Consider the following 24,285-nt stretch of genomic DNA (forward strand, 5'->3'; position numbering starts at 1 on the left):
ATAGGAACGTTTATGTTACTTGAAAAAGTAAGTAAAAATATAATGTCTAAGGTTCTGCCATCTGTGGCTGTGGTTGACATCAACCAATTTCTTCCCAAATTGGCACCCTTACAGATAGGCTTACATGCTGTCAGGTGTATAAGTTGCATGCAAATTGTCCAATAAACAAATAAGGATTTTTTTTTTCTTTTTTATTTTTGGATAAAATTAATTATTAAATATTTTAATTATATGTTATTGTGATAGCTGAGAGTCATAGACATGATTTCTGTTGACATTTGTGTTTGATGTTAATTTTTTACCATCTTGGATTTTTTTTTTTTTTTTTTTTTTACACAATTTAATATTTTTCTGGGGGGAGCCCCGTCGGCTCCCCGGAGCTTTACCGGCTGATATGCTGATGTCAGACTTTGGCATCAGTCATGTGTATGGAGTTCTAGGGCCTACCGGGGACCTCGAGCCAGAACCTGGCCCCCTCAGAGGCAAGGGGAGCAATGGCCTATAGAAACCCCCGTGTGGTTGGAAGCATTCTCTGTCTGCCATCGACCGGGTCAAGCATCCAGAAAGGTAAGCATTCCAAAACAAACCCCTATTCTGGTGAAAATTGCTACCTAAAGCCGAACTAGTGGATAGAACTCTTCAACAGAAAACAAGGAAACTAGTATGACGTCATACGTCACCGCGCCGCTGTCTGCGCAGCTCCCCCCTCCCCGGGAGGGGAAAGGGGGAGCCCCAGACCTCCCACGCCGGCTATCCACCCATCAGTTCTTCGGCTGATGCTATAGGCAATGGTTATGTGCTCCGGCTCTAGTGGTTGTTTCAGCACTGTACCTAGAGTGTGGTGTCTGTTTTCTAGGTGGTGCATGAGCCGGGAGTGATTCTTCAGTACTCGGGCTGCATGCGCCTAGGGTTCCCTTCCCTAGGTGCCCTGTAAGTACTACCCTTGGGGCTTGGGGCCACCTTCCACAAGTTCCTTGGGTCCTGCCCCTGCTTGGCCGTTTACTGCTTGGTTTTCGGCCACTCTTTGTGTGCTCGGGTGTTCTGTCTCCCTTGTTCGCCTTAGAGTAAGGGGCAGTTTTTGCACTGGTGGGGCGCAGGGTACTGTGCAGCTTGTCTTTACCAATCATAGCGGCCGGCTCTGTTCCGCTTGGATACGCTGTCCTCTTGCGGAGTTTTCTTTTTCTTTTTGTTTATCTACCTGGTGGGTGGTCTGCCTTCGTTCTTGCCCCTTGTGTCCCTTGTGTTCTGAGTATTTTCTGGTGGTACCCCTGCTAAGTCCCCGTGAGTGTACACGTCCCGGGGGTTCAGCTCTTAGAAAGTTGTTTGGTAGCTTTGGGTGCCGGTTAGCAGTACCCTGCCTGGGATTACCTGAGCGCGAGTCCTCTTATAGTAAACGCTCGGGACCCTGGGAAACCCCTGGGGGCGCGCGGGTCCGATGGATGTGACGCCAGAGTCCCCCCCCTCGCTTCCAGTGAGTTTGAGGGTTGCTCTCACCCTTTGTCTCTGGGTGACTCTCTGTTTTGCCTCCGTCTGCTGCCTGTGGGGTCGGTGACACCTTCGACCCGGAGTCCTGCGAGTTTGGTTGCTCGTTGTGGCTCGGTTACCCAGTTGTGCTAACAAAGCGGGTGCGGGCAGCAGGGGCGTTGCACTTGAGCCTTGGTGGTGGCAACGTTCTCGTGGTTTCCTCCCCGGGAGCCCCGGGGCTGCCCCGTTGTAGTTCGTTTTGGGACTTGGGGGTGTTGGTTGCTTCGGTTCCATCCACGCCCCCTTGTCTTTCCCCTGGATCACCCTTCCTGCCTGCATCCGGTTCCTTACCGTCTGTAGGTTCGGGGCGGGGTTTTTTTGATGGTGTTGAGACTCGGGCAGTCTCGGGGAATTCCCCTTCCGGGGTAGTGACGGGGGCATTTGAGCCTGTTCCTCCAGCCGTGTTGTACGAGTCTGCCAGTGGGCTCCCTTCATTAGTGTTTTCACGGCTGCCCCAGTTTTCTGGTACGACCGGGGCTTTGGGGGAACGGCTCGGCCCCGGGGCCTGTCGTATAGGTTCCCGGGGCTGGGAAGGGGCTGACATGGGGGGGCCTTGGCCCCATTGGACCCCGTGGGGTTTTTTATCCCCCTCTAGGCGGGGCTTGTGGTTACGCGGAGTGGGGTTTTTCCTCCCCACTCGCCGTACGTGCTGTTGGGCGTCGGCCTATCCCCGGGCTCGGTTCCTTGGCCTTTGAGTCTGTTGGTTCCGTCCTGTGGGTGGATGTTTCCTCCCCTTTTTCCTCCCACCCCTTTTTGGGACGGTGTTTTCGTCATGTTTCCCCGTTCAATGGGGTTCTGCGTGACTTCTGATCTCGGGTGCGCCTGCGCCTTCGTGTGCCTTTGGGACTAGTGTTGGCTTCTGTGTTCTCGAGGGTACGGGAAGGTTTTTTCGCTACTTCCCGCATTATTGGAACGTCTGTCGGCTCCTCCTACTTGTCGCCCTGTTGGGCTACTTGTCGCCCTGTTGGACTACTTGTCGCCCTGTTGGGCTACTTGTCGCCCTGTTGGGCTACTTGTCGCCCTGTTGGGCTGCTTGTCGCCCTGTTGGGCTGCTTGTCGCCCTGTTGGGCTGCTTGTCGCCCTGTTGGGCTGCTTGTCGCCCTGTTGGGCTGCTTGTCGCCCTGTTGGGCTGCTTGTCGCCCTGTTGGGCTGCTTGTCGCCCTGTTGGGCTGCTTGTCGCCCTGTTGGGCTGCTTGTCGCCCTGTTGGGCTGCTTGTCGCCCTGTTGGGCTGCTTGTCGTCCTGTTGGGCTGCTTGTCGTCCTGTTGGGCTGTTTGTCGCCCTGTTGGGCTGCTTGTCGCCCTGTTGGCTGCTTGTCGCCCTGTTGGGCTGCTTGTCGCCCTGTTGGGCTGCTTGTCGCCCTGTTGGGCTGCTTGTCGCCCTGATGGGCTGCTTGTCGCCCTGTTGGGCTGCTTGTCGCCCTGTTGGGCTGCTTGTCGCCCTGTTGGGCTGCTTGTCGCCCTGTTGGGCTGCTTGTCGCCCTGTTGGGCTGCTTGTCGCCCTGTTGTGCTGCTTGTCGCCCTGTTGGGCTGCTTGTCGCCCTGTTGGGCGGCTTGTCGCCCTGTTGGGCGGCTTGTCGCCCTGTTGGGCGGCTTGTCGCCCTGTTGGGCGGCTTGTCGCCCTGTTGGGCGGCTTGTCGCCCTGTTGGGCTGCTTGTCGCCCTGTTGGGCTGCTTGTCGCCCTGTTGGGCTGCTTGTCGCCCTGTTGGGCTGCTTGTCGCCCGGTTGGGCTGCTTGTCGCCCGGTTGGGCTGCTTGTCGCCCGGTTGGGTTCCTTTTTGGGCTCTTTGCTTCTTTGGCCGTTTTTATTGCTCCTGCTTCCTCTTTTGGCTACTTTTCTCGTGCAGTAGTCCTGGCTGGCGCCTTCCCGCAGGGAGGGTGTGCGGTTCGACCAGCGTGTTATGCGCATGCGCCGTGGAGTTTTGTTTTGGGCTGGGCGGTGTTTCAGTGCTGGTGTTTTGCGCCCTTTTTGCTACAGTGCTTCGCCTCTCGTTCTTCTCCCTGGCTGCGGTATGTGCCCCTTCGCGCCAGGGGTGTCCTGGTTCCCAGTTGTGGGGAGGACACCGCGGTTTTCCCTGTGTCATGGGTGTGGACCGCCTCCTTCGCCTCTCCCTGTTCTCCTGCGGGTCCGGCAGGGTCCGGCTCTGGCGTCTTCACCTGGCGGTGCTCCCAGGTTCTTCTGGGCACGGTTGAGTCGTGTCAAGTTCGTGCCATTGTTCGCCAGGTGAGTTCTGCGGTCTGGCGTCTTTTGGCCGGGCGCTGGATGCGGCGGTGTTTATATACCTGTCTTTATTTAGGTATATTTTTGTACGACTGAGACCGTTCGCACACCAGTGACTGTCCCTTTTTTCAACCCTTCCTGTTCCCCTCATGTGCATGTCCATCCCATGCTGGAGTCATTCAGGGGACCCTCCTTTTTTAATGTTGAGGTGTGGGGGTTGTAGGGTTGGTTCTGTACTCGCCTGGTAAGGCTCCTGGCTGTGCTTGCAGGATTTGAGCTCTGGCTTTTGGGTCCCGCCTATCTGGTAGAACTTGCGGGACAGTACCAGTGGAGTGCAGTGGTGCTATTGGCACATTTGGGGAACACTGTATTACCATCAGAGGTCTGTGCTTGTTACACGACCTACTTGCGAGCATAAGCCTTCTTGCTGGTTCGTACGTGAACTTCCAGGGCGCACTAGCCTGTTTTCGTATGGCAGTTCCGGCCCGTCCTGGTTGTAGGGGTATGTGGGCCGGTGGACTGCTGCTAGCAGCTGCCTGGTGGGCCACCCTCTGGCCGGTCTAGCCTGGCCTTGGGCCGGGCTTCAGGTGTAAAAGAGCTCCCAGTACCTCATCCAGCAGGTATCGAGCGGGGTTTTTCCGCCGTCGGTCGCCTGGTGCAGGTTTCTGGGCCTGCAGGGTTTTGTCGTGTCTCCGTTGGCCCTATCTGGGGTCTGCCTGCTCCGTTCTCTGCCTTTGCAGAAGGGAGTTGCTATTTACATGTTGCATGTTGCAGTGGCGTCTGTTGCTGCTGCTGCATGTGTGCATTGGTACCGTGTTTCACGGTGGCGTGTCCTTGTTCCTGTGTCCGGTTGTGGAGTGGCACTTTGCTGCCGTTTTGTGCCTGGGGATTGCGTGGGGGGTTTTCTGTCCCTGCCTGATTGTCCACCCCTGGTTCTCCTGGGGTTTTTGTGCTTCTGCTCTTTCTTCCTGCCTCCTCTGCAGCAGGGATGTTCTGCGTGTGTTCTTAGGCGTTGGTCAGCCTGTGTCCTGTGATGTGCTTCTTTGTCTCGGTCTATTGCAGTTGTTCGTACCCCTTGGTTCGGGTACTGTTCTGGCGGCGACCCTTCCGCCTTCTTTGGTTTCTTAGCTTGCCCTGCCGGTTGGTTTTTTTTTGGGGGGTCTTGCGATGTCTCGTGTCGGACCCGTCGTTTCTGAACTCCTGGCGGGCTTGCATGCTTTGGGGAGTTTTTCTGTTCGGCAGACATTCCATCTCCTTGTGCCGCCTGGGTTTCGGTGGTCGCTCCCGAGATCTTCCCGCAGCTCCGCCTTTTTCCTTTGCTCGGAGGGGCCTTGTCGGGGCTGCTTATGTTTTGCCTCGCGGTCTCGCCTCCGGTTGGTGGTCGGGTGGCTTCGTGGTAGGTGTCCCACCTGCGTGCTTCTCTTGGCGGCAGTATGGGGTATTTTGGCGGTCCTTCCTTTTCCTGTCCCTTCTTAGGTGGTTACTCTTGTTAGCTTGGTTTACTCTCGGCTTGGTTTTCTGGTGGGGGTTGGGGGCCATCGTCTTGCCACATACTGTTGCCTCTTTTCGTGCGGCGCGGGCGGAGCTGCTTCAGCTTGCTTTCGGTCTTGGTGTTGCTTCTGCACCGTTAGTCAGCTGTCTTGTGCGTCGTTTCACCTCCGGCCTGTTCATGCGCCGCTTGCACCATCCTGGTCTCTGGTCAGCGTGCTCTGTCTTCTCCTCGGTTGGTAGTGCCCCTTCGGTTCCGATGTGTTTTTTCGTCGGCTCTTTCCTTTGGGCCTTTGCCTCTGGGGGTCGAGTCGGAGTTTCCTTGCTCCTTCGGTTTTAGCGTTTTGGTTGTTTGGTGGCAGCAGTCTCCATCTTTTCTGGCGCGGGGTGGGGCTGCTGCATTCTGGAGGGGTCCAGGGTTTGTTGGTGCTTCGTTGGTCAGGCCGGGGGTGTGTCGTTTTTGTGTTCAGTGGCAGCCCTCCGCTGTTGTTTGCTTGCCGCAGCGTTTGGGTCCGGAGCGCGTTTTGCGTTGATCCGGTTCTGTTCTTCCCGGTTCGCGGGTGATAGTGTCCCGGGTGGTCAGCCGTGTTCTTGCGGCTACGCTGCCTGTGTTCTTCCCTCATGCCTGTGGCTTCGCTGCTCTCGCTGCCGTCTGGGCGACGTGGCCTTGCTGTCTTTCGGGCATGGATTTTTAGTGTTCGTGCAGGGGCCTTGCTGCTCGTGGTTCTCGTGTTGTTCCCGGGATTTTCAGGGCTGTGGCGCCTTGGGTTGGCGTTTGCTGCCGGTTGTCTCGCCTCCTTGGGGGGTGCGTGGTTGGGCGACGTGGCCATGCTGTCTTTCGGGCATGGATTTTTAGTGTTCGTGCAGGGGCCTTGCTGCTCGTGGTTCTCGTGTTGTTCCCGGGATTTTCAGGGCTGTGGCGCCTTGGGTTGGCGTTTGCTGCCGGTTGTCTCGCCTCCTTGGGGGGTGCGTGGTGTCCGCCTCCCGGATCTGTCCCTTTGACCTTCCTCTGTGGGTAGTTAGCTCCGGGGAGCCGATGGGGCTCCCCCCAGAAAACCAGCGTTGAATGTAATGAAACGCCATTTTCTGGGTGAGACCCGGAGGCTCCCTGGCAACCCTCCCTCCCTCCGGTCAGCGTTTTTTCGCGTGTTTTGACATCCAGCCTCAGAACTGATGGGTGGATAGCCGGCGTGGGAGGTCTGGGGCTCCCCCTTCCCCCTCCCGGGGAGGGGGGAGCTGCGCAGACAGCGGCGCGGTGACGTATGACGTCATACTAGTTTCCTTGTTTTCTGTTGAAGAGTTCTATCCACTAGTTCGGCTTTAGGTAGCAATTTTCACCAGAATAGGGGTTTGTTTTGGAATGCTTACCTTTCTGGATGCTTGACCCGGTCGATGGCAGACATAGAATGCTTCCAACCACACAGGGGTTTCTATAGGCCATTGCTCCCCTTGCCTCTGAGGGGGCCAGGTTCTGGCTCGTGGTCCCCGGTAGGCCCTAGAACTCCATACACATGACTGATGCCAAAATCTGACATTAGCATATCAGCCGGTAAAGCTCCGGGGAGCCTCCGGGTGTCACCCAGAAAATGGCGTTTTATTACATTCAACGCTGGTTTTTTCTCCCTTCCTATCTATTCTACGATGCCAAGACTTGGACCAGATGAAACTCTTTTCATATACAACTCGTCAAAAAAGTTTGATTGAAATCGAATTGGTTTTCCTTTATTGCATATGTTATTATTATGCCCCTTAATCCTCTTCATAATTTTTGCATCGTCAGCAAACATTGAGAGGAATGAGTTTACAGTATTCCATCTTTGAGATCATTTACATATATCAGAAACAGTATAGGTCCAAGGACTGTTCCCTGTGGGACTCAACTGGTGACGCCTCGCTACTCCACTCCGAGACCTAACCCCTCACAGTGACTCGCTCTCTCTTCTGCTGCCTAGATACTCCCTTATCCAGTGGAGTACTCTCTTTCACTCCTGCCTGCATCTCCAGCATGTGCACTAGTCTCTTGTGTGGTACTGTGTCAAAGGCTTTCTGGCAATCCAAAAATGTGCAGTGCCCACCCCTCTCTTGCCTGATTTTTGTTGCCTGGTCATAGAATTCAATTATTCCTGTGAATTTTTTTGCACACACTTCTCCATCTTGCATGGTATGCAAGTTAGGAACACTGGCCTGTAGTTCAGTGCCTCCTGTCTATCACCTTTCTTGAATATCAGGACTACATTAGCCGTCTTCCAAATTTTTGGCAGTTATCTGTTACCAGTCATTTGTTATACACCATGGAGGGTGCCAGGCACAGAGCTTCTGCTCCTTCCTTTAGCATCCATGGTGAGATTCTATTTGGGCCTATATCCTTTGTCATATCCAACTTTAGCAGATGCTTCCCCCCATGGCGCAGTGGTAAAGCACTCGCCCGGTGCTTCGCAAGCGCATTGGCCTGTGTACATATCCTGGCTGGGAAGGATTGACTGGGTGCCAATCCTTAACTGTAGGCTTTGTTCACCCAGCAGTGAAAGGGTACCTGGTTGTTAAACAATTTGGTGGGTTGTGTTCCGGGGAAATTAGGATTAAAGACCTGCCTGAAATGCTATGCATGCTAGTGGCTTTAAAAGAATGTAAGAATTCTTATATCTATGAATAAATAGAATTTTTTCTTTAATTGCCATATTGTTTTCAATAATTTATTATATATTGTGTATAAATCACAAAATTTTGTGACATAGTACCGGACTGTCATTTCTACCATCTTTAAACGACTTTTATCCTATATTTCAGAACACAAATGGCATCCTTCTCGAACTCGGGGTCAGAGGCCCTGGCTCGGACACTGGAGGAGGGTATTTTGAGAGCACCAACACTAGATTTAGAGAAGATGTACGAGATCACTCGATGTGTTGGATGGATTCAGGCTGGAGATTACAGGAAGGTTGGAACTTGTAATGCTTTAATTGTTGTGGCTTATTTAATATGCAATCTCTATACAGTACTGTACCTATAAATAAATCACTGTATTATGTTCTTATGTATGTTCATGACTAAAATTATATTATGCCTAAAGTACAGTATATAGTTGTTTATAAAACATAATAATTGAATAATTTGTTTGGTTTGGGACTGGAAGCCTGTGTACATAATATATAATTCCCACTGTCAGGGACAGGAAGCCTATAAAGCTTTGAAATTACTGACAGTTTTGGCCTCCACCACCTTCTCACCTTCTTGTTCCAACTCTCTACCACTCTGTTAGCAAACGTGAACTTTCTAATGCTTTTTGGGCAACTTTGTTTCCCTAGTTTGAATCTGTGTCCTTTTGTTCCTGAAGTTGTAGTTTTAAAATATTCTTCTTTATCAATTTTGTCGATGCCTGGTACTATTTTGAACATAATGATCATATTACCTCTTTTTCTTCTACCTTATCAATCTTCTAACTTTGGTATATTTAATGCCTCTAATCTGTCCTCAAAGATATTGTTTTTCTGTTCTGGAAGCTATTTAGTTCCATGTCTTGGCACGTCTTCTAGTTTAGTGATGTGCGTCTTGAGATTAACTGAATTTACCTGAGGTCCACTAACACTCTAGTGGCCTCAACAAGGACCGGCAACTGGGACCTTACCAAAGGTTCCCTCCCCCATTTTTGCCTAATGATTTTTTCCATCTGAATTTTAAAATTTAACAGTTTTGGCATTATCGGCTTCAGCTGGTAGGCGGTTCCACATTGGCATCATACAACCGCTGCATATTCTAACTTTAGTCTCACATAGTCGTAAACAATTTCTTTAACCTTTAGACAGCAGCTATGGAGAAATGGTCGTACTCACCTATGCACAAAAAATAGATTCCAAACAATAATTTTTGGTTATAGAATTATTAATTTTTATGCAAAATGTAAGAAAAACAGGAGAGTGAGTGAATATTTATCTCTTCACTGGGTGCAGGTGCTCTGCACGGCTGTGTTTGGCACTTGTCAATGCCTGGTGCTCGACTTTGCTGATGCTTCCCGTTTTATCCTCTGATGTTTCACTAATTGTTTTATCACTTGTTTTTCTTTATTTACATCCACAGAGAACTAGTATATCCATATTAGCATCATACATGTAAAACGCAGACAGTAATGGTTTAATTTGTCATATGACGATGGCTGCATTCTGCTAGTAACATTCATGATGATAACCGCATTCTTACCATGAAATGACAGCAGGATGTTTTCATGGCTCAAGGTGAAGTCCATTACAGCCACCTAGAAATATTATAGCCATATTTGTATCATACATGTAAAATCCTGGCAATAATTGTTTTCCTGATTTATCCAAGGGCCACTAACCCTAGTGGCCTCGACGAGAACAGGAAGCCAGCGGCTTGCTGAAGTTCTCCCTCATTTGCCATGATGATCTTTTCCAGGTATATTTTGAAATTCAGCAGTTTTGCCAGTCACGGCTTTGGCTGGTAGGCAGTTTCATGAATTAATAACCCTGAGGTGAAAAAGCATCTGTTCTCAGTCCTACACTGTGGCTTGTTGAGCTTGAAACCATTGCTCCTTGTTTGTTACATTTGACCTTTAGAAGAGAATATGCAGATAAACATCCTCTAACCTGTTCAGTAATTTAGGGTTCAATGAGATCTACCCTGTCATGCCTGGTTTGCAGTGTTGTTAGCCCTGTGGCCTTCAAGCGTACCTGATACGAGAGATGACTTGGGTTTGGAATGACTTTTGTTGTGCGGTGTATCACCTTCTCCAGAGCAGCTATGTCCTTCTGAAAATGAGGTCTCCATACTTGGAAATAGTACTTCTAAGTAAGGTGTGCACCAGAGATTTATACAGTTGAACCATTACCTTCTTTTCCTTATAGTCAAAAGTACACTTGATTATCCCAAGAGTTTGGTTAACTTTTCTGACTGCTGCACCCACCTGTTGTGTAACCTTTAATGAGTGATGGATCTTGACTCCAAGGTCCCTTTCTTCATCAGTCTGCTGTAATGTAATGCTATTAATTTGGCAGTCGTGACATAGGTTGTTATGCCCCATATTTTCATCTTCATATCGTTTCAATCTTCATATGATAACCATATTGCCCTATGAATCAACACTTGATGTTCACTGCACAAGGGCTAATATTTCTCCATCCATGCACTTAAGTGATTTTAAAGTTGGAAGGTGTTGTATATGCTCCTCACAATGTTCTTTGTGGCCACCAGGTGACACTTTTCTATACAGAAATGCTCTTAAATCTCTTTATCAGAATTCTTTAAAGCTTTTTCATATAATTTGTAGATTGTGTGACTATTTTCTCCCACTTCACAATGTGACATTTATTCATTCTAAATTCCCTTTGCCAAGTGCTGCTCCATATACTTTTGTCCAGGTCTTTTTGAAGGCTATGACAATTGTTGAAGGTTATCTTCCCCTAGTTGCTTGGTTCCGTCGGCAAACATATTCATACAATTCTGTATTCCTACTGGTAGACCATTTACATAGACAATAGTTCCAGAGAAATTTTCATAGTTCTCTGGAGATTCTATTTCGCTCATTCATACAAAAAGCCCCTTTCAAAGCTGGAGAAATTGCCGACCTGGAGAGCGTGCAGAGATCCTATACTGCTAGAATTCACTCGGTAAAACACCTAAACTATTGAGACCGACTAAAGAGCCTAAATCTGTACTCCCTTGAGCGTAGGCGGGAGAGATATACAGAGCACCACTTGGTTTCCGAACCCCTTGGGGACGAGACCCGTCGGTTAACATGTAAGTTCGTATACGAGAAATAGAGGGGAAAAAATAAACTAGAAATGTAAAAATAAATTTTTCCGAAAAAATTCACAAAAAACTCTAGGGGAAAAAATCGACAGGTTCATAGCGTAAATGCGACTGTGTTTTGTTTGTACTCACCAATAAGTGAAGTCCTGATCCGCTTTATAAAAGTCCTTAATTGTTCCTAACTGATTATTAAGACGTCTGGCAAACATCCTCTGGATGTTTCCTGCCAGCCTGCAGGCACATCCTGCCTAAAATATACGATGCTGTACTGTACATTTAAGAAACAAATCTGGGTCACAGGTCTGTGGAGTGTGGTTAGGCTTACGGAGTCAGCCGGTCCCTCCCCCACCACCGATACACCTCCCCCTCTCCCCCCACCCCAAACCCATACACACACACACACACACTCAAAGGTCACGTGGTTCATGGTTCACTTCAACACCCATATATCGCTTCCTGCCTGCCTGCCTCCTTCCCAGCCTGCAAGCCTGCCTGCCTGCCTGCCTGCCTCCTTCCCAGCCTGCAAACCTGCCTGCCTGCCTGCCTCCTTCCCAGCCTGCAAGCCTGCCTGCCTGCCTGCCTCCTTCCCAGCCTGCAAGCCTGCCTGCCTGCCTGCCTCCTTCCCAGTCTGCAAGCCTGCCTGCCTGCCTGCCTGCCTGCCTGCCTGCCTGCCTCCTTCCCAGCCTGCAAGCCTGCCTGCCTCCTTCCCAGCCTGCAAGCCTGCCTGCCTCCTTCCCAGCCTGCAAGCCTGCCTGCCTGCCTGCCTGCCTCCTTCCCAGCCTGCAAACCTGCCTGCCTGCCTGCCTCCTTCCCAGCCTGCAAGCATCCCTGCCTGCCTGCCTCCTTCCCAGCCTGCAAGCCTGCCTGCCTGCCTGCCTCCTTCCCAGCCTGCAAGCCTGCCTGCCTGCCTGCCTCCATCCCAGCCTGCAAGCCTGCCTCCTTCCCAGCCTGCAAGCCTGCCTGCCTGCCTGCCTCCTTCCCAGCCTGCAAGCCTGCCTGCCTCCTTCCCAGCCTGCAAGCCTGTCTGGCTGCCTGCCTCCTTCCCAGCCTGCAAGCCTGCCTGCCTGCCTGCCTCCTTCCCAGCCTGCAAGCCTGCCTGCCTGCTTGCCTCCTTCCCAGCCTGCAAGCCTGCCTGCCTGCTTGCCTCCTTCCCAGCCTGCAAGCCTGCCTGCCTCCTTCCCAGCCTGCAAGCCTGCCTGCCTGCCTGCCTGCCTCCTTCCCAGCCTGCAAGCCTGCCTGCCTCCTTCCCAGCCTGCAAGCCTGCCTGCCTGCCTGCCTCCTTCCCAGCCTGCAAGCCTGCCTGCCTCCTTCCCAGCCTGCAAGCCTGTCTGGCTGCCTGCCTCCTTCCCAGCCTGCAAGCCTGCCTGCCTGCCTGCCTCCTTCCCAGCCTGCAAGCCTGCCTGCCTGCTTGCCTCCTTCCCAGCCTGCAAGCCTGCCTGCCTGCTTGCCTCCTTCCCAGCCTGCAAGCCTGCCTGCCTCCTTCCCAGCCTGCAAGCCTGCCTGCCTGCCTGCCTGCCTCCTTCCCAGCCTGCAAGCCTGCCTGCCTCCTTCCCAGCCTGCAAGCCTGCCTGCCTGCCTGCCTCCTTCCCAGCCTGCAAGCCTGCCTGCCTGCCTGCCTCCTTCCCAGCCTGCAAGCCTGCCTGCCTGCCTGCCTCCTTCCCAGCCTGCCAGCCTGCTTCCTTTCCAGCCAGCCTGCCTCCCTCCCTGCCATCATGCTAACGGGTAGTGTGTGTTAGGCTTATCTTCGGGAATGAGCCGGTCTCGCCCCCACCACCAACAAACCACCCGCCCCCCTACATCCCATCTCTCAAGGTCACGCGGTTCAACCGCGTGACTACCACTCACTCCCTGCTGCGCCTGCCTGCCTGCCTGCCTGCCTGCCTGCCTGTGCCTGCCTGCCTGTGCCTGCCTGCCTGTGCCTGCCTGCCTGTGCCTGCCTGCCTGTGCCTGCCAGCCTGCCAGCCTGCCTTTCCCTCCCTAATTCTCACTACTTCCATCCCTTCCTGCCTACCTCCTAGCATCTCTCCCTACCTCCCCCTCCCTCTTAGCATCTCTCCCTACCTCCTAACATCTCTCCCTACCTCCCCCTCCCTCCTAGCATCTCTCTCTCCCCCTCTGTCACTGATTCTCCCCCCCTCCTCATTCATACTGCCTCCCACCTCAGCTCCATCGTTCATCCACCCACCAGTCGGCCATCACTGATGCAATGCGTGCATTTGGAGCCAACATGGTGCACAGATGTTTCTTGATTGTGCAGATATGTAAAACAAAAGCACAGAATGAACATTCCAGCCTTATGGCAATTCAAAATAATAGGAATAATAGGCCGTGAATCTGTGAAGTCACAGTGGGCAAACTGGACCATCGCCCACCCACCACAACAAGCCGGCGTGACGCTTGGCGGACCCCTTCCTACCCGAACTTTGTTCGGGTAGCATGACTCCCCAACCCCAATCGGGAAACTGGAAGTTTCGGATAACTAAAGTTCGGAAACCAAGTGGTGCTCTGTATAATAATTTACACGTGGAAAATGTTAGAGGGGCTGGTCCCAAACCTGCACACAGAAATAATATCACATGAGACCAGAAGACATGGCAGGATGTACAGAATACCCCCGTTGAAAAGCGGAGGTGCAACAGGTACTCTGAGAGAGAACTCTATCAACATCAGAGGCCCGAGACTGTTCAACACGCTTCCGCTACACATAAGGGGCATAACTGGCCGACCCCTCACAGTGTTCAAGAGAGAACTGGATAAGCACCTCCAAAGGATACCTGATCAACCAGGCTGTGACTCATACGTCAGGCTGCGAGCAGCCGCGTCCAACAGCCTGGTTGATCAGTCCAGCAACCAGGAGGCCTGGTCGACGACCGGGCCGCGGGGACGCTAAGCCCCGGAAGCACCTCAAGGTAACCTCAAGGTAAGGTACATACTTTGGAACTGTTTAGTGTCTGGGGATGTGAACTACCATCACCTTGTGAGGGTAGGTGTTGTTCATGGTTGTGAACCACCACCTTGTGAGGGTAGGTGTTGTTCATGGTTGTGAACCACCACCTTGTGAGGGTAGGTGTTGTTCATGGTTGTGAACCACCACCTTGTGAGGGTAGGTGTTGTTCATGGTTGTGAACCACCACCACCTTGTGAGGGTAGGTGTTGTTCATGGTTGTGAACCACCACCTTGTGAGGGTAGATGTTGTTCATGGTTGTGAACCACCACCACCTTGTGAGGGTAGGTGTTGTTCATGGTTGTGAACCACCACCTTGTGAGGGTAGGTGTTGTTCATGGTTGTGAACCACCACCACCTTGTGAGGGTAGGTGTTGTTCATGGTTGTGAACCACCACCTTGTGAGGGTAGGTGTTGTTCATGGTTGTGAACCACCACCTTGTGAGGGTAGGTGTTGTTCATGGTTGTGAACCACCACCTTGTGAGGGTAGGTGTTGTTCATGGTTGTGAACCACCACCACCTTGTGAGGGTAGGTGTTGTTCATGGTTGTGAACCACCACCTTGTACCTGGTTGATACCTGGTTGATGGGGTTCTGGGAGTTCTTCTACTCCCCAAGCCCGGCCCGAGGCCAGGCTCGACTTGTGAGAGTTTGGTCCACCAGGCTGTTGCTTGGAGCGGCCCGCAGGCCCACATACCCACCACAGCCCGGTTGGTCCGGCACTCCTTGGAGGAATAAATCTAGTTTCCTCTTGAAAATGTCCACGGTTGTTCCGGCAATATTTCTTATGCTTGCTGGGAGGACGTTGAACAACCGCGGACCTCTGATGTTTATCCCACCCTTGTGACCCTTGTGAGGGTAGATGTTGTTCATGGTTGTGAACCACCACCTTGTGAGGGTAGGTGTTGTTCATGGTTGTGAACCACCACCACCTTGTGAGGGTAGGTGTTGTTCATGGTTGTGAACCACCACCTTGTGAGGGTAGGTGTTGTTCATAGTTGTGAACCACCACCACCTTGTGAGGGTAGGTGTTGTTCATGGTTGTGATCCACCACCTTGTGAGGGTAGGTGTTGTTCATGGTTGTGAACCACCACCACCACCTTGTGAGGGTAGGTGTTCATGGTTGTGAACCCAACCTGTCCTCTTAAAAAGAACGTCGCTTTTGGCCATTTGCCCGTATGACCAAATTTGGACGTAATTTGAAAATGAAAAAAAAAATGAAAATAAATTTTGGATTTTTTTTCAACAACAGTAAGTTAAGGGTCCTCTGATAGATTAGGTGGGCAGGAAATTCTCATAAAGTTTCAAAACGTTATAAAAACGTTAATTTAAAGTGTCCTCTTATAACCTCTGCACGTACGCTGGACGACTCAAATAGAAAACGGTACAGAACGTCACTTTTGTGAGTCAATTTAATTTCAAATTACGTCCAAATTTGGCCATAGCGCGCATACGAGCCAAAAGTGATGTTATTTTTAAGAGGACGGGTTGGTGAACCACCACCACCACCACCTTGTGAGGGTAGGTACACCTGGTGGTTGTGAACCACCACCTTGTGAGGGTAGGTACACCTGGTGGTTGTGAACCACCACCACCTTGTGAGGGTAGGTACACCTGGTGGTTGTGAACCACCACCACCTTGTGAGGGTAGGTACACCTGGTGGTTGTGAACCACCACCACCTTGTGAGGGTAGGTACACCTTGTGGTTGTGAACCACCACCACCTTGTGAGGGTAGGTACACCTGGTAGTTGTGAACCACCACCACCTTGTGAGGGTAGGTACACCTGGTGGTTGTGAACCACCACCACCTTGTGAGGGTAGGTACACCTGGTGGTTGTGAACCACCACCACCTTGTGAGGGTAGGTACACCTGGTGGTTGTGAACCACCACCACCTTGTGAGGGTAGGTACACCTGGTGGTTGTGAACCACCACCACCTTGTGAGGGTAGGTACACCTGGTGGTTGTGAACCACCACCACCTTGTGAGGGTAGGTACACCTGGTGGTTGTGAACCACCACCACCTTGTGAGGGTAGGTACACCTGGTGGTTGTGAACCACCACCACCTTGTGAGGGTAGGTACACCTGGTGGTTGTGAACCACCACCACCTTGTGAGGGTAGGTACACCTGGTGGTTGTGAACCACCACCACCTTGTGAGGGTAGGTACACCTGGTGGTTGTGAACCACCACCACCTTGTGAGGGTAGGTACACCTGGTGGTTGTGAACCACCACCACCTTGTGAGGGTAGGTACACCTGGTGGTTGTGAACCACCACCACCTTGTGAGGGTAGGTACACCTGGTGGTTGTGAACCACCACCACCTTGTGAGGGTAGGTACACCTTGTGGTTGTGAACCACCACCACCACCACCTTGTCAGGGTAGGTACACCTGGTGGTTGTGAACCACCACCTTGTCAGGGTAGGTACACCTGGTGGTTGTGAACCACCACCACCACCTTGTCAGGGTAGGTACACCTGGTGGTTGTGAACCACCACCTTGTGAGGGTAGGTGCACCTGGTGGTTGTGAACCACCACCATCTTGTGAGGGTAGGTACACCTTGTGGTTGTGAACCACCACCATCACCACCACCTTGTGAGGGTAGGTACACCTGGTGGTTGGTGAACCACCACCTTGTGAGGGTAGGTACACCTGGTGGTTGTGAACCAGTGGCTATTATTATTGTGAACTTAACATTCTGTAAAATGAAAACAAACAGTTATAATAATGTATATGTATTGAATAGTATAAATATGATTTGCCTTATAAAGTCTTTCAGTTAATTATTGTCTCTTAGATACTTCAGAATTTAGATACAAGAACAAATATAAATTAATGTGATTAATGCCGATTTATTGACGATCTATGTTTTTAGTTGGCAGATAAGAAAATAAAGAGGAAAGGCTCCTTTATTTTTCATATTAATAAAAATTATAACCTAAAGAAATTATGAAGTACTGTATGTACTTATATGAATACTGTGTATACTTATATATGTAGTCCTGGGGCGGTTCTTGTCTTTCTCATATTTTCCTATTCTTCTAAAATCACTGACATTTTCCTTTGAGCCTTCTACTAAACCTACTATTTTCTCTGATTTTCATCTCTTCTGCTTCTCGGTCCACCCTAGATGAAATTTCCTTCTCTAAACATCCAAAAAATATAGTGGACTTTCTTCTATCTGCAGTGTTTTGTACTAGTTTGCTGTTGGTAACCAGTTCTTTCCTAATTGCTTGCCTAATTTCTGCTTCTTGTTGGTCATTTCTGGTTTTGACTTACAAAGTCTTCCTTGACTGTCTCTCTCTCTTTTACAACTTGTGCATATGTCTCTTTTTATTTCTTCTTTATACTTCTCTAGTTCTTTATTAGCCTCCTTTATTTGAGTTGCCAATGAAGTTTCTCGTTGCATCTCCTTGCCTAACTCCATGTTAGCCCTCAGGGTCCCTTGGAGTTGTTCACCATATGAGTATTTTCTTGTTAATTTCTTCAAATTCCCTACTCTTCACTTAACATGCCTCATTACCCTTTACTAGTTCCTTGATGTATTCCTCCTGCATCCTTACCTTATAAGTCAAGCTGGAAATTTCTTTACCTTGCTGGAAAATACTTTCTTTTAAATTACAAAACTCAATCTTAAGACTTTCATTTTGCTGTTCTAATTTAATAACCTTTTCTTCATAATTCTTTAGCATGTCCTCAATAATCACTAACCTGCCAAGAAAACCACCTTTCATTACATCTTGTGAGAAACCTGTATAAGCTCCCTTTGCTGGGGTACTGTCCTTCCCTGTGGTGGCGCCCATTTTTGTTGATATTCTGCTGTGATGGTGTCCCACCTGCGGGCTTCGTCTCGGCAGCAGTATGAAGTTTCCTGGCGGTCCTTCAGTTTCTTTTTGACTCTTCGTTGCTGTACTACGCTTTCGGTTAAGGTTGTGTTGTCCTTTCTCTCCTGGCTGTTTCAGGACTGTCATCTTATGCCGAATACTGTTGTCTTGTATCGTGCAGCGTTGGCGGAGCCGCTGCAGCTTGCTTGATGTTACTTCTGTACCATTTCGCAAACTGTCTCGAATGTTATTTCATCTCCGGCCTGCTCATGTGCCGCTTGAGCCATTTTGGTCTTTGGACAGAGTGCTCTCATATCCGTCTTCTCCTTGGTTTGTTGTGGCCCCTTTGGTTCATGCTTGTTTTTCCGAAGCTTTTTTTTTTGCCTTGTTGATATTGGCCTCTGGGGGTCGGGTTGGGGAGCTTCATACCTTCCTCCGGTGCATGGGTTTCTGCTCTTTTAGTCGTGGTGATAAGTTTGTTTGTTTGCAGCTATCTCCTTCTTTTCTGGTGAAGAATGAGACTGCTGCTTTCCATTGGGGGTCATTGGGTGGTTGATGCTTGGTTGGTCAGGCCGGGGGTGCATCATGTGTTGTGCCTGGTTGCTGCTCTCCAACGTTATTTGCATGCCACAGCCTCTGTGGCCGAGGACGTGCTTTGGGTTGATCCGGTTTCCTTTCTTCCTAGTTCTCAGGTTCAGGTCTCTCAGGTTGTCCGCAGGGTTATTTGGTCTAGCCATCCTGTGGTCTGCTGCGCTTGCTGCTGTCTTCGGTAACATGTCCTGGGCTGACATTCAGGCACAGGGTTTTTGGCAGTCGAACAGGGGTCCTGGCTGCATGCTACCTCGTTAATGTTCCTTAGCATAGTCGGGCCTGTGTTGCTTTGGGTCGGCGGTTGCAGCCTGTTCTGAATTCAAGTTGAGGTGCGAGCACTGACCGCCTCCCGGGTAAGTTCCTCTAGTTTTCGTCTTACCTTGAGGTGCTTCCGGGGCTTAGTGTCCCCGCGGCCCGGTCGTCGACCAGGCCTCCTGGTTGCTGGACTGATCAACCAGGCTGTTAGATGCGGCTGCTTGCAGCCTGATGTATGAGTCACAGCCTGGTTGATCAGGCATATCTTTGGTGAAGTAGCTCCAGGGAACCGAAGGGGCTCCCTCCAGAAAACCAATGTTGAATGTAATGAAAGGCCATTTTCTGGGCGAGTCCTGGAAGCTTCCCGGCAACTCTTCCTCCTCCAATTGGCGGTTTTTCGCATGTTTTTGATATCCAGCCTCAGAACTGGTGGGTGAATTGCCGGCGTGAGGATCTGGGACTCCCTCTTCCCCCTCCCGGGGAGGGGGGGAGCTGCGCAGACATGCGGCGTGGCTCGTGTGACATCATGCTTGTCTGTTCATTTTTATTTGGGGGAGTTCTGTTTGCTAGTTGGTCTATTTTAGTTGTTTTAACCAGAATAGGGGTTTGCTTTGAGGTGCTTACCTTTCTGGGTGCCTGTCCCGGTCGATGGCAGATATAGAATGCTCCAAATCCCATGTGCATTTCTATAGGCCAGTGCTCCTCGTGCCTCTCTGAGGGGGCCAGGTTCTGGCCGGGGTCCCCGGTAGAACTCCATTTACACTGACTGTTACCAGAGTTTAGGGATATACATATCAGCCTGGATAGCTCCGGGGAGCCTCCGGGACTCTCCCAGAAAATGGTGATTTATTACATTTAACGCTGGTTTTTTCTTCAGGTTGCACTTCAGTTTCCCGACGAGTTATTAGGAGACGCTGGTGCAGTGTGTCGTGCAATAACACTACAACTAGGCTTCACTGTTTATATCCTTGGTGATACAACATATGGCAGGTCAGTATGAGGGCTGTGTGGAGTTGGTTTCATATTGCATGTTGTGTGATGTATTAGGATGTGTGTGGTGCATTAGTAGTGCAATGTATCTGTAGATTATGCAAGGTTAAGATAAGACGTGGATGGTGTGTTATAGAATATGAGGAAATGTAATTTGTATGTGCAAGGTGTGCCATATAGATTATGTAGAGATTTGATATACTGTGTGTGATGTGTTTTGGATTGTGTGAGCTTGGGATAAGGTGTGTGTGTGTGTGGTGTACAAGTTTCTATTAGGATTTGGAGGCTTTGGTTTTGAACACTGGGGGACCCGGTCCATTGCCTTCTCTTAAATGTTATTCCTCTATACAGTGCTCTTTAATAACTATTATTAATGGCGCATGTATGACCTGTTATGGTGGTACTGGTTAGTTATTTGCTTGGGACTACAGGCATACCTCAGTTTAAGAGTTTAATTGGTTCCTGGAGACGCCTCGTATTCCAAAGCTAATTTCCCCATAAGAAATAAAGGGAAATGAATTAATCCGTTCCTGACTACCCCAAAAACCCCACATCAAACTAAATTTTTATACCTAATTCATCTAAATAAACCTACAAAACTATGTTCAAGTTATTACTTACCTTGCTGTTGAATGCTGTAGGCGTATGGAAGATGGTGAGGAGGGGGGAGGAGGAGAGGAGTTACTACTGTACAGTATTTGGAAGGGGAGTCCCCTTCCATTATCACATCAGGCAGTGAGGACCTTTCTGGTGTGCTCTCCCTGGGACGTTTTATCTGAGTGCCACTAGGTCCTGGTTGAGACTCACTGCTCGATTTCCTCACCACAAATCTGTCCATGGAAGCTTGCTTTTCCCTTCTTCGCAAGCTGTCTCTGTAGTAAGGTATCACATTGTCATTGAAAAGATTAAGGCAACGGCCTATTACAGCTTTCTCTGGGTGAGTCTTTTCAACAATTGTTTTAATCTCTTCCCACATCTGACACACCTTCTTAATTACTGCAGAAGGGACATTCGCTACTGCCTCCTCCTCCTCCACTGTAGAATCATCCGCTGCGTTGTCTTGCTGTTCCTGTTGAAGGGCTTGGAGTTCTTCGGTGGTCAGTTCTTCGTTGTGTTCTTCCACCAACTCCTCCACATCACCATCCAATTCCAAGCCCATTTGCTGGCCTAGACTTAACAATTTCCTCAACAATAGGTGCATCATTTAGAGGCTCAAACCCCTCAAAGTCTAGTTCTCTCACACATTCAGGCCACAATTTTCTCCAGCCAGAGATCAGGGTTCTTTGAGTCGCTTCTTGCCAGGCTTTGTCAACGAGTTTTAAAGCACTACAAATGTTAAAATGCTGTTTCCAGAACTCTTTGAGGGTGAGGTTTGTGGCTTCAGTCACTTCAAAACATTTCCGGAAAAGTGCCCTTTCATAAAGTTTCTTAAAATTCGCTATGATTTTCTGGTCCATAGGCTGAATTAGAGGAGTGGTGTTAGGAGGAAGGAATTTAACTGTGAGGAATTTATTGTATCTGGGCAACAAATCATCTTCCAAGCCTGGAGGATGAGCAGGAGCATTGTCGAGGAGAAGCACGGCTTTGAGTGGCAAATGTTTCTCCTGCAGATATTTTTCTATGGCAGGGCACAGCACTTCATTCACCCACTCCGAAAAAATAAGCCTAGTCACCCATGCTTTTTTATTAGCCTTCTGCATCACACACAAATGGGTTTTCTGCACCTTATATTGTTTGAAAACCCTTGGATTTTCAGAATGATACACTAGCAAGGGTTTAATTTTCAAATCGCCACTCGCATTTGAACACAGCACAAGCGTAAACCTATTTTTCATAGGCTTGTGTCCGGGCAAGGATTTTTCCTCCTTGGTAATGTATGTCCTCTTAGGCATTCTTTTCCAAAACAATCCTGTTTCGTCACAATTAAACACTTGTTGCGGTAGGTATCCCTCAGCCTCTGCAAACTCTTTAAATTCCTCAATAAATTGTTCAGCGGCTGGTTTGTCTGAGCTGGCTGCCTCCCCATGCCTTGTAACACTATGGATACCACTTCTCCTTCTGAATTTTTCAAACCAGTCCCTGCTTGCCTTAAACTCTTTCGTATCTGCATCACTCGTTGCAGGGGTATTCTTTAGAAGGTCTTCGTGCAATACCCTGGCTTTCTCACAAATAATGGTCTCCGAAACACTATCACCCCTTAACTCCTTGTCGTGTATCCAAATTAATAACAACTTTTCCACTTCTTCAAGTATTTGTGGTCTTTGTTTCGTTATTGTTCTGACTCCTTTTGCCACTTTAGCACTCATAATCTCATTTTTCTTCTTAAGTATAGTGCATATTGTTGATGTGGCTTTGTTGTACTGCCTACAAAGTTCAACAACACGTGTACCGTTCTCATGCTTCCGAATGATCTCTTGTTTCTCCTCCATTGTCATCCTCACATGTGCTTTCTGGCCTTTATCCTTACCACTGGCTTTCTTGGGACCCATGGTGAGATATATAATAACAAATTGTATAGTCAAATCACCAAAAATCCAACAAAACACTGAAAATCCGCGAGAAGAATTGATGTGGGGTAGTCACTGGGCGCGAGACAATGGTAAACCGAGGGGCGGAGGGGCAAACGCCGAACCACCACGCGCTAGGTCGGCCTGTACGCGTATCAACAAACTCGCGTTCCGAGACATATTTTCCGAGGAAATCCTGCTCGTATTCCGAAAAACTCGCATACAGGGACACTTGCATTCCGAGGTACCTCTGTACTGTACTCATATTTGGGTTAAGGCAGTCGGATAACACAAGTAACTCGAAGTCATTGATTTTGCTAGTACTGTACTGTACTATACTTTTCAATGTAGTACAATGCTAAAATGAAAGAGACCTCTTTTATATATGATTTGGTTAAGGTTTTGTTATAGGAAAGTCCTTAACGTTTTGGTTTAATTATATATGCCACTTTTGCAGTGCTAGATCTTATAAATAGAATAGATGTAGTACTTCACTTTGACGTTGCTATAAGTGCTATTCTACTTAACCACTGTGCTGCTCAGGCTCCAAATATGCCTGTGCACAGGAAATAAATTCTTGGCAATTTTTTTTGTTTTTGAAAATGTTAAATACCTTTCCCTGATCACAGATATGTTAAAAAAAAAAATAAAATAAAAATTTTACTTACTTTGGCCACAATGGGGTCTGGAAAATGGCGTGTGATGTCAAGATTTGGTGGTCGCCCATGGCGTAGACTTCCTGGGGCAGTCGTCCGTGGCGTAGACTCCCTGGGGCAGTCGTCTGTGGCGTAGACTCCCTATGGTTGCCACACGCCTGCTTCAACATGCACGAGTTGCCACAAATAATTTTTTGTTAATTTTTTGCATGCATTTCCAAATACATTTGTTTTGTTTTTCTTGCCAATCCTATGTATAATAAACACGTACACAATATTATGGCAGTAGAACATCCGTACTGTCCCAAGACACTGTGTTACATGCATCACAAATGTGTCCACATATATTGCTCGTATATCTAATGTTTCATGTTCATTTATGTATATTTACAACATATGTACACACTATACAGTCACACACTATATACATTCACCATCAACACTCAGAACTCTGCGAGTGTGAGCTGCCACACCCAGCTACCCCTCCCTCACTCCTCCAACATCTTACTCGCCATCATTCCTCCTCCCACTATACTGTTATTCACACCAATGATTCATGTTCTTTGTGTATATTTACAACATATTTACACACTATGCACTGTCACACACTATATACATTCACCATCAACACACTCAGAACTCCGCGAGTGTGAGCTACCATATCCAGCCAGCCATCCCTCACTCCTCCAATACTTAAACAAATATCTAATGAACATCTCATCGACCTAACAAATTCACAAAGACCTGAAAGTTGTAGCATTAATTATTATGATAGATATCATGAGGAGACATTCACATATGGGACTAATAGAACAAGAACCCGGCAATGTGATGTTATAGTTGCCAGAATACGCCTGGGATATAGATGTATCTGGCAGCTTTCTCAAAACCCAAATGTCGAGTACACAATGTGTCAACTTTGTGAAAGAGAGAACATGCACTCCCTTCAACATTATATTGTAGAATGTCCCATATTGTCTGACTTTCGCCCTCCTGGGCTGAGGTATGCTGAACTCTGTAACTACTATACGAGTACTGGAACACTTGATGTTATACAGTATTGGACTTGTACCCTAGATTAACCATGTAATGTAACTATATAACCTGAGCTTGTAAAAGCATCTTAATCACCTTCAGTGGTTAAGTTCTTAATTGCACACTAGTTTCTCTTGTCAGCTATCTCACCCTGTCAGAGTAAAAGAGACAGATATATGTAAATGCTTGTGTGTGTGTATATGAATGTATATGTACGTATATGTATGTGTGTGTGTGTATATGTATGTGTATAAAGTACATATGGAAGCTGATCAGAACTGCATTTCACCTTTGAAAATGCACATTAATGACACTTCCAACACTTTATGCAGGGCATATGTAGATCTGTGCATCTATGTATTTACGTATGTAGGTTAGCTTAGCATTTTAAAAACACCGAATCACCTTCTGTGGTTGATTGTTCAATAAATCCCTGAACTATATGTTTAACACATCCCTAACCCTGTCCATGGAGGACAGAAAA

General features: G+C 48.9%; 1 protein-coding gene across 1 annotated transcript in view; it reads left to right on the forward strand.

Annotated features, from left to right (window-relative positions):
- LOC123754485 (2-(3-amino-3-carboxypropyl)histidine synthase subunit 2-like) overlaps positions 1-24,285 on the forward strand; it is an 81,505-nt gene that overhangs the window by 7,752 nt on the left and 49,468 nt on the right. Inside the window, exons 2-4 of the mRNA XM_069326668.1 lie at positions 8,018-8,168; positions 19,491-19,603; positions 20,606-20,700. Coding sequence (XP_069182769.1) covers positions 8,018-8,168; positions 19,491-19,603; positions 20,606-20,700 — 359 coding nt within the window. The remainder of the gene's footprint in view (positions 1-8,017; positions 8,169-19,490; positions 19,604-20,605; positions 20,701-24,285) is intronic.

This window comes from Procambarus clarkii, chromosome 18, assembly GCF_040958095.1.
Source record: "Procambarus clarkii isolate CNS0578487 chromosome 18, FALCON_Pclarkii_2.0, whole genome shotgun sequence".
Lineage (NCBI taxonomy): Eukaryota > Metazoa > Arthropoda > Malacostraca > Decapoda > Cambaridae > Procambarus > Procambarus clarkii.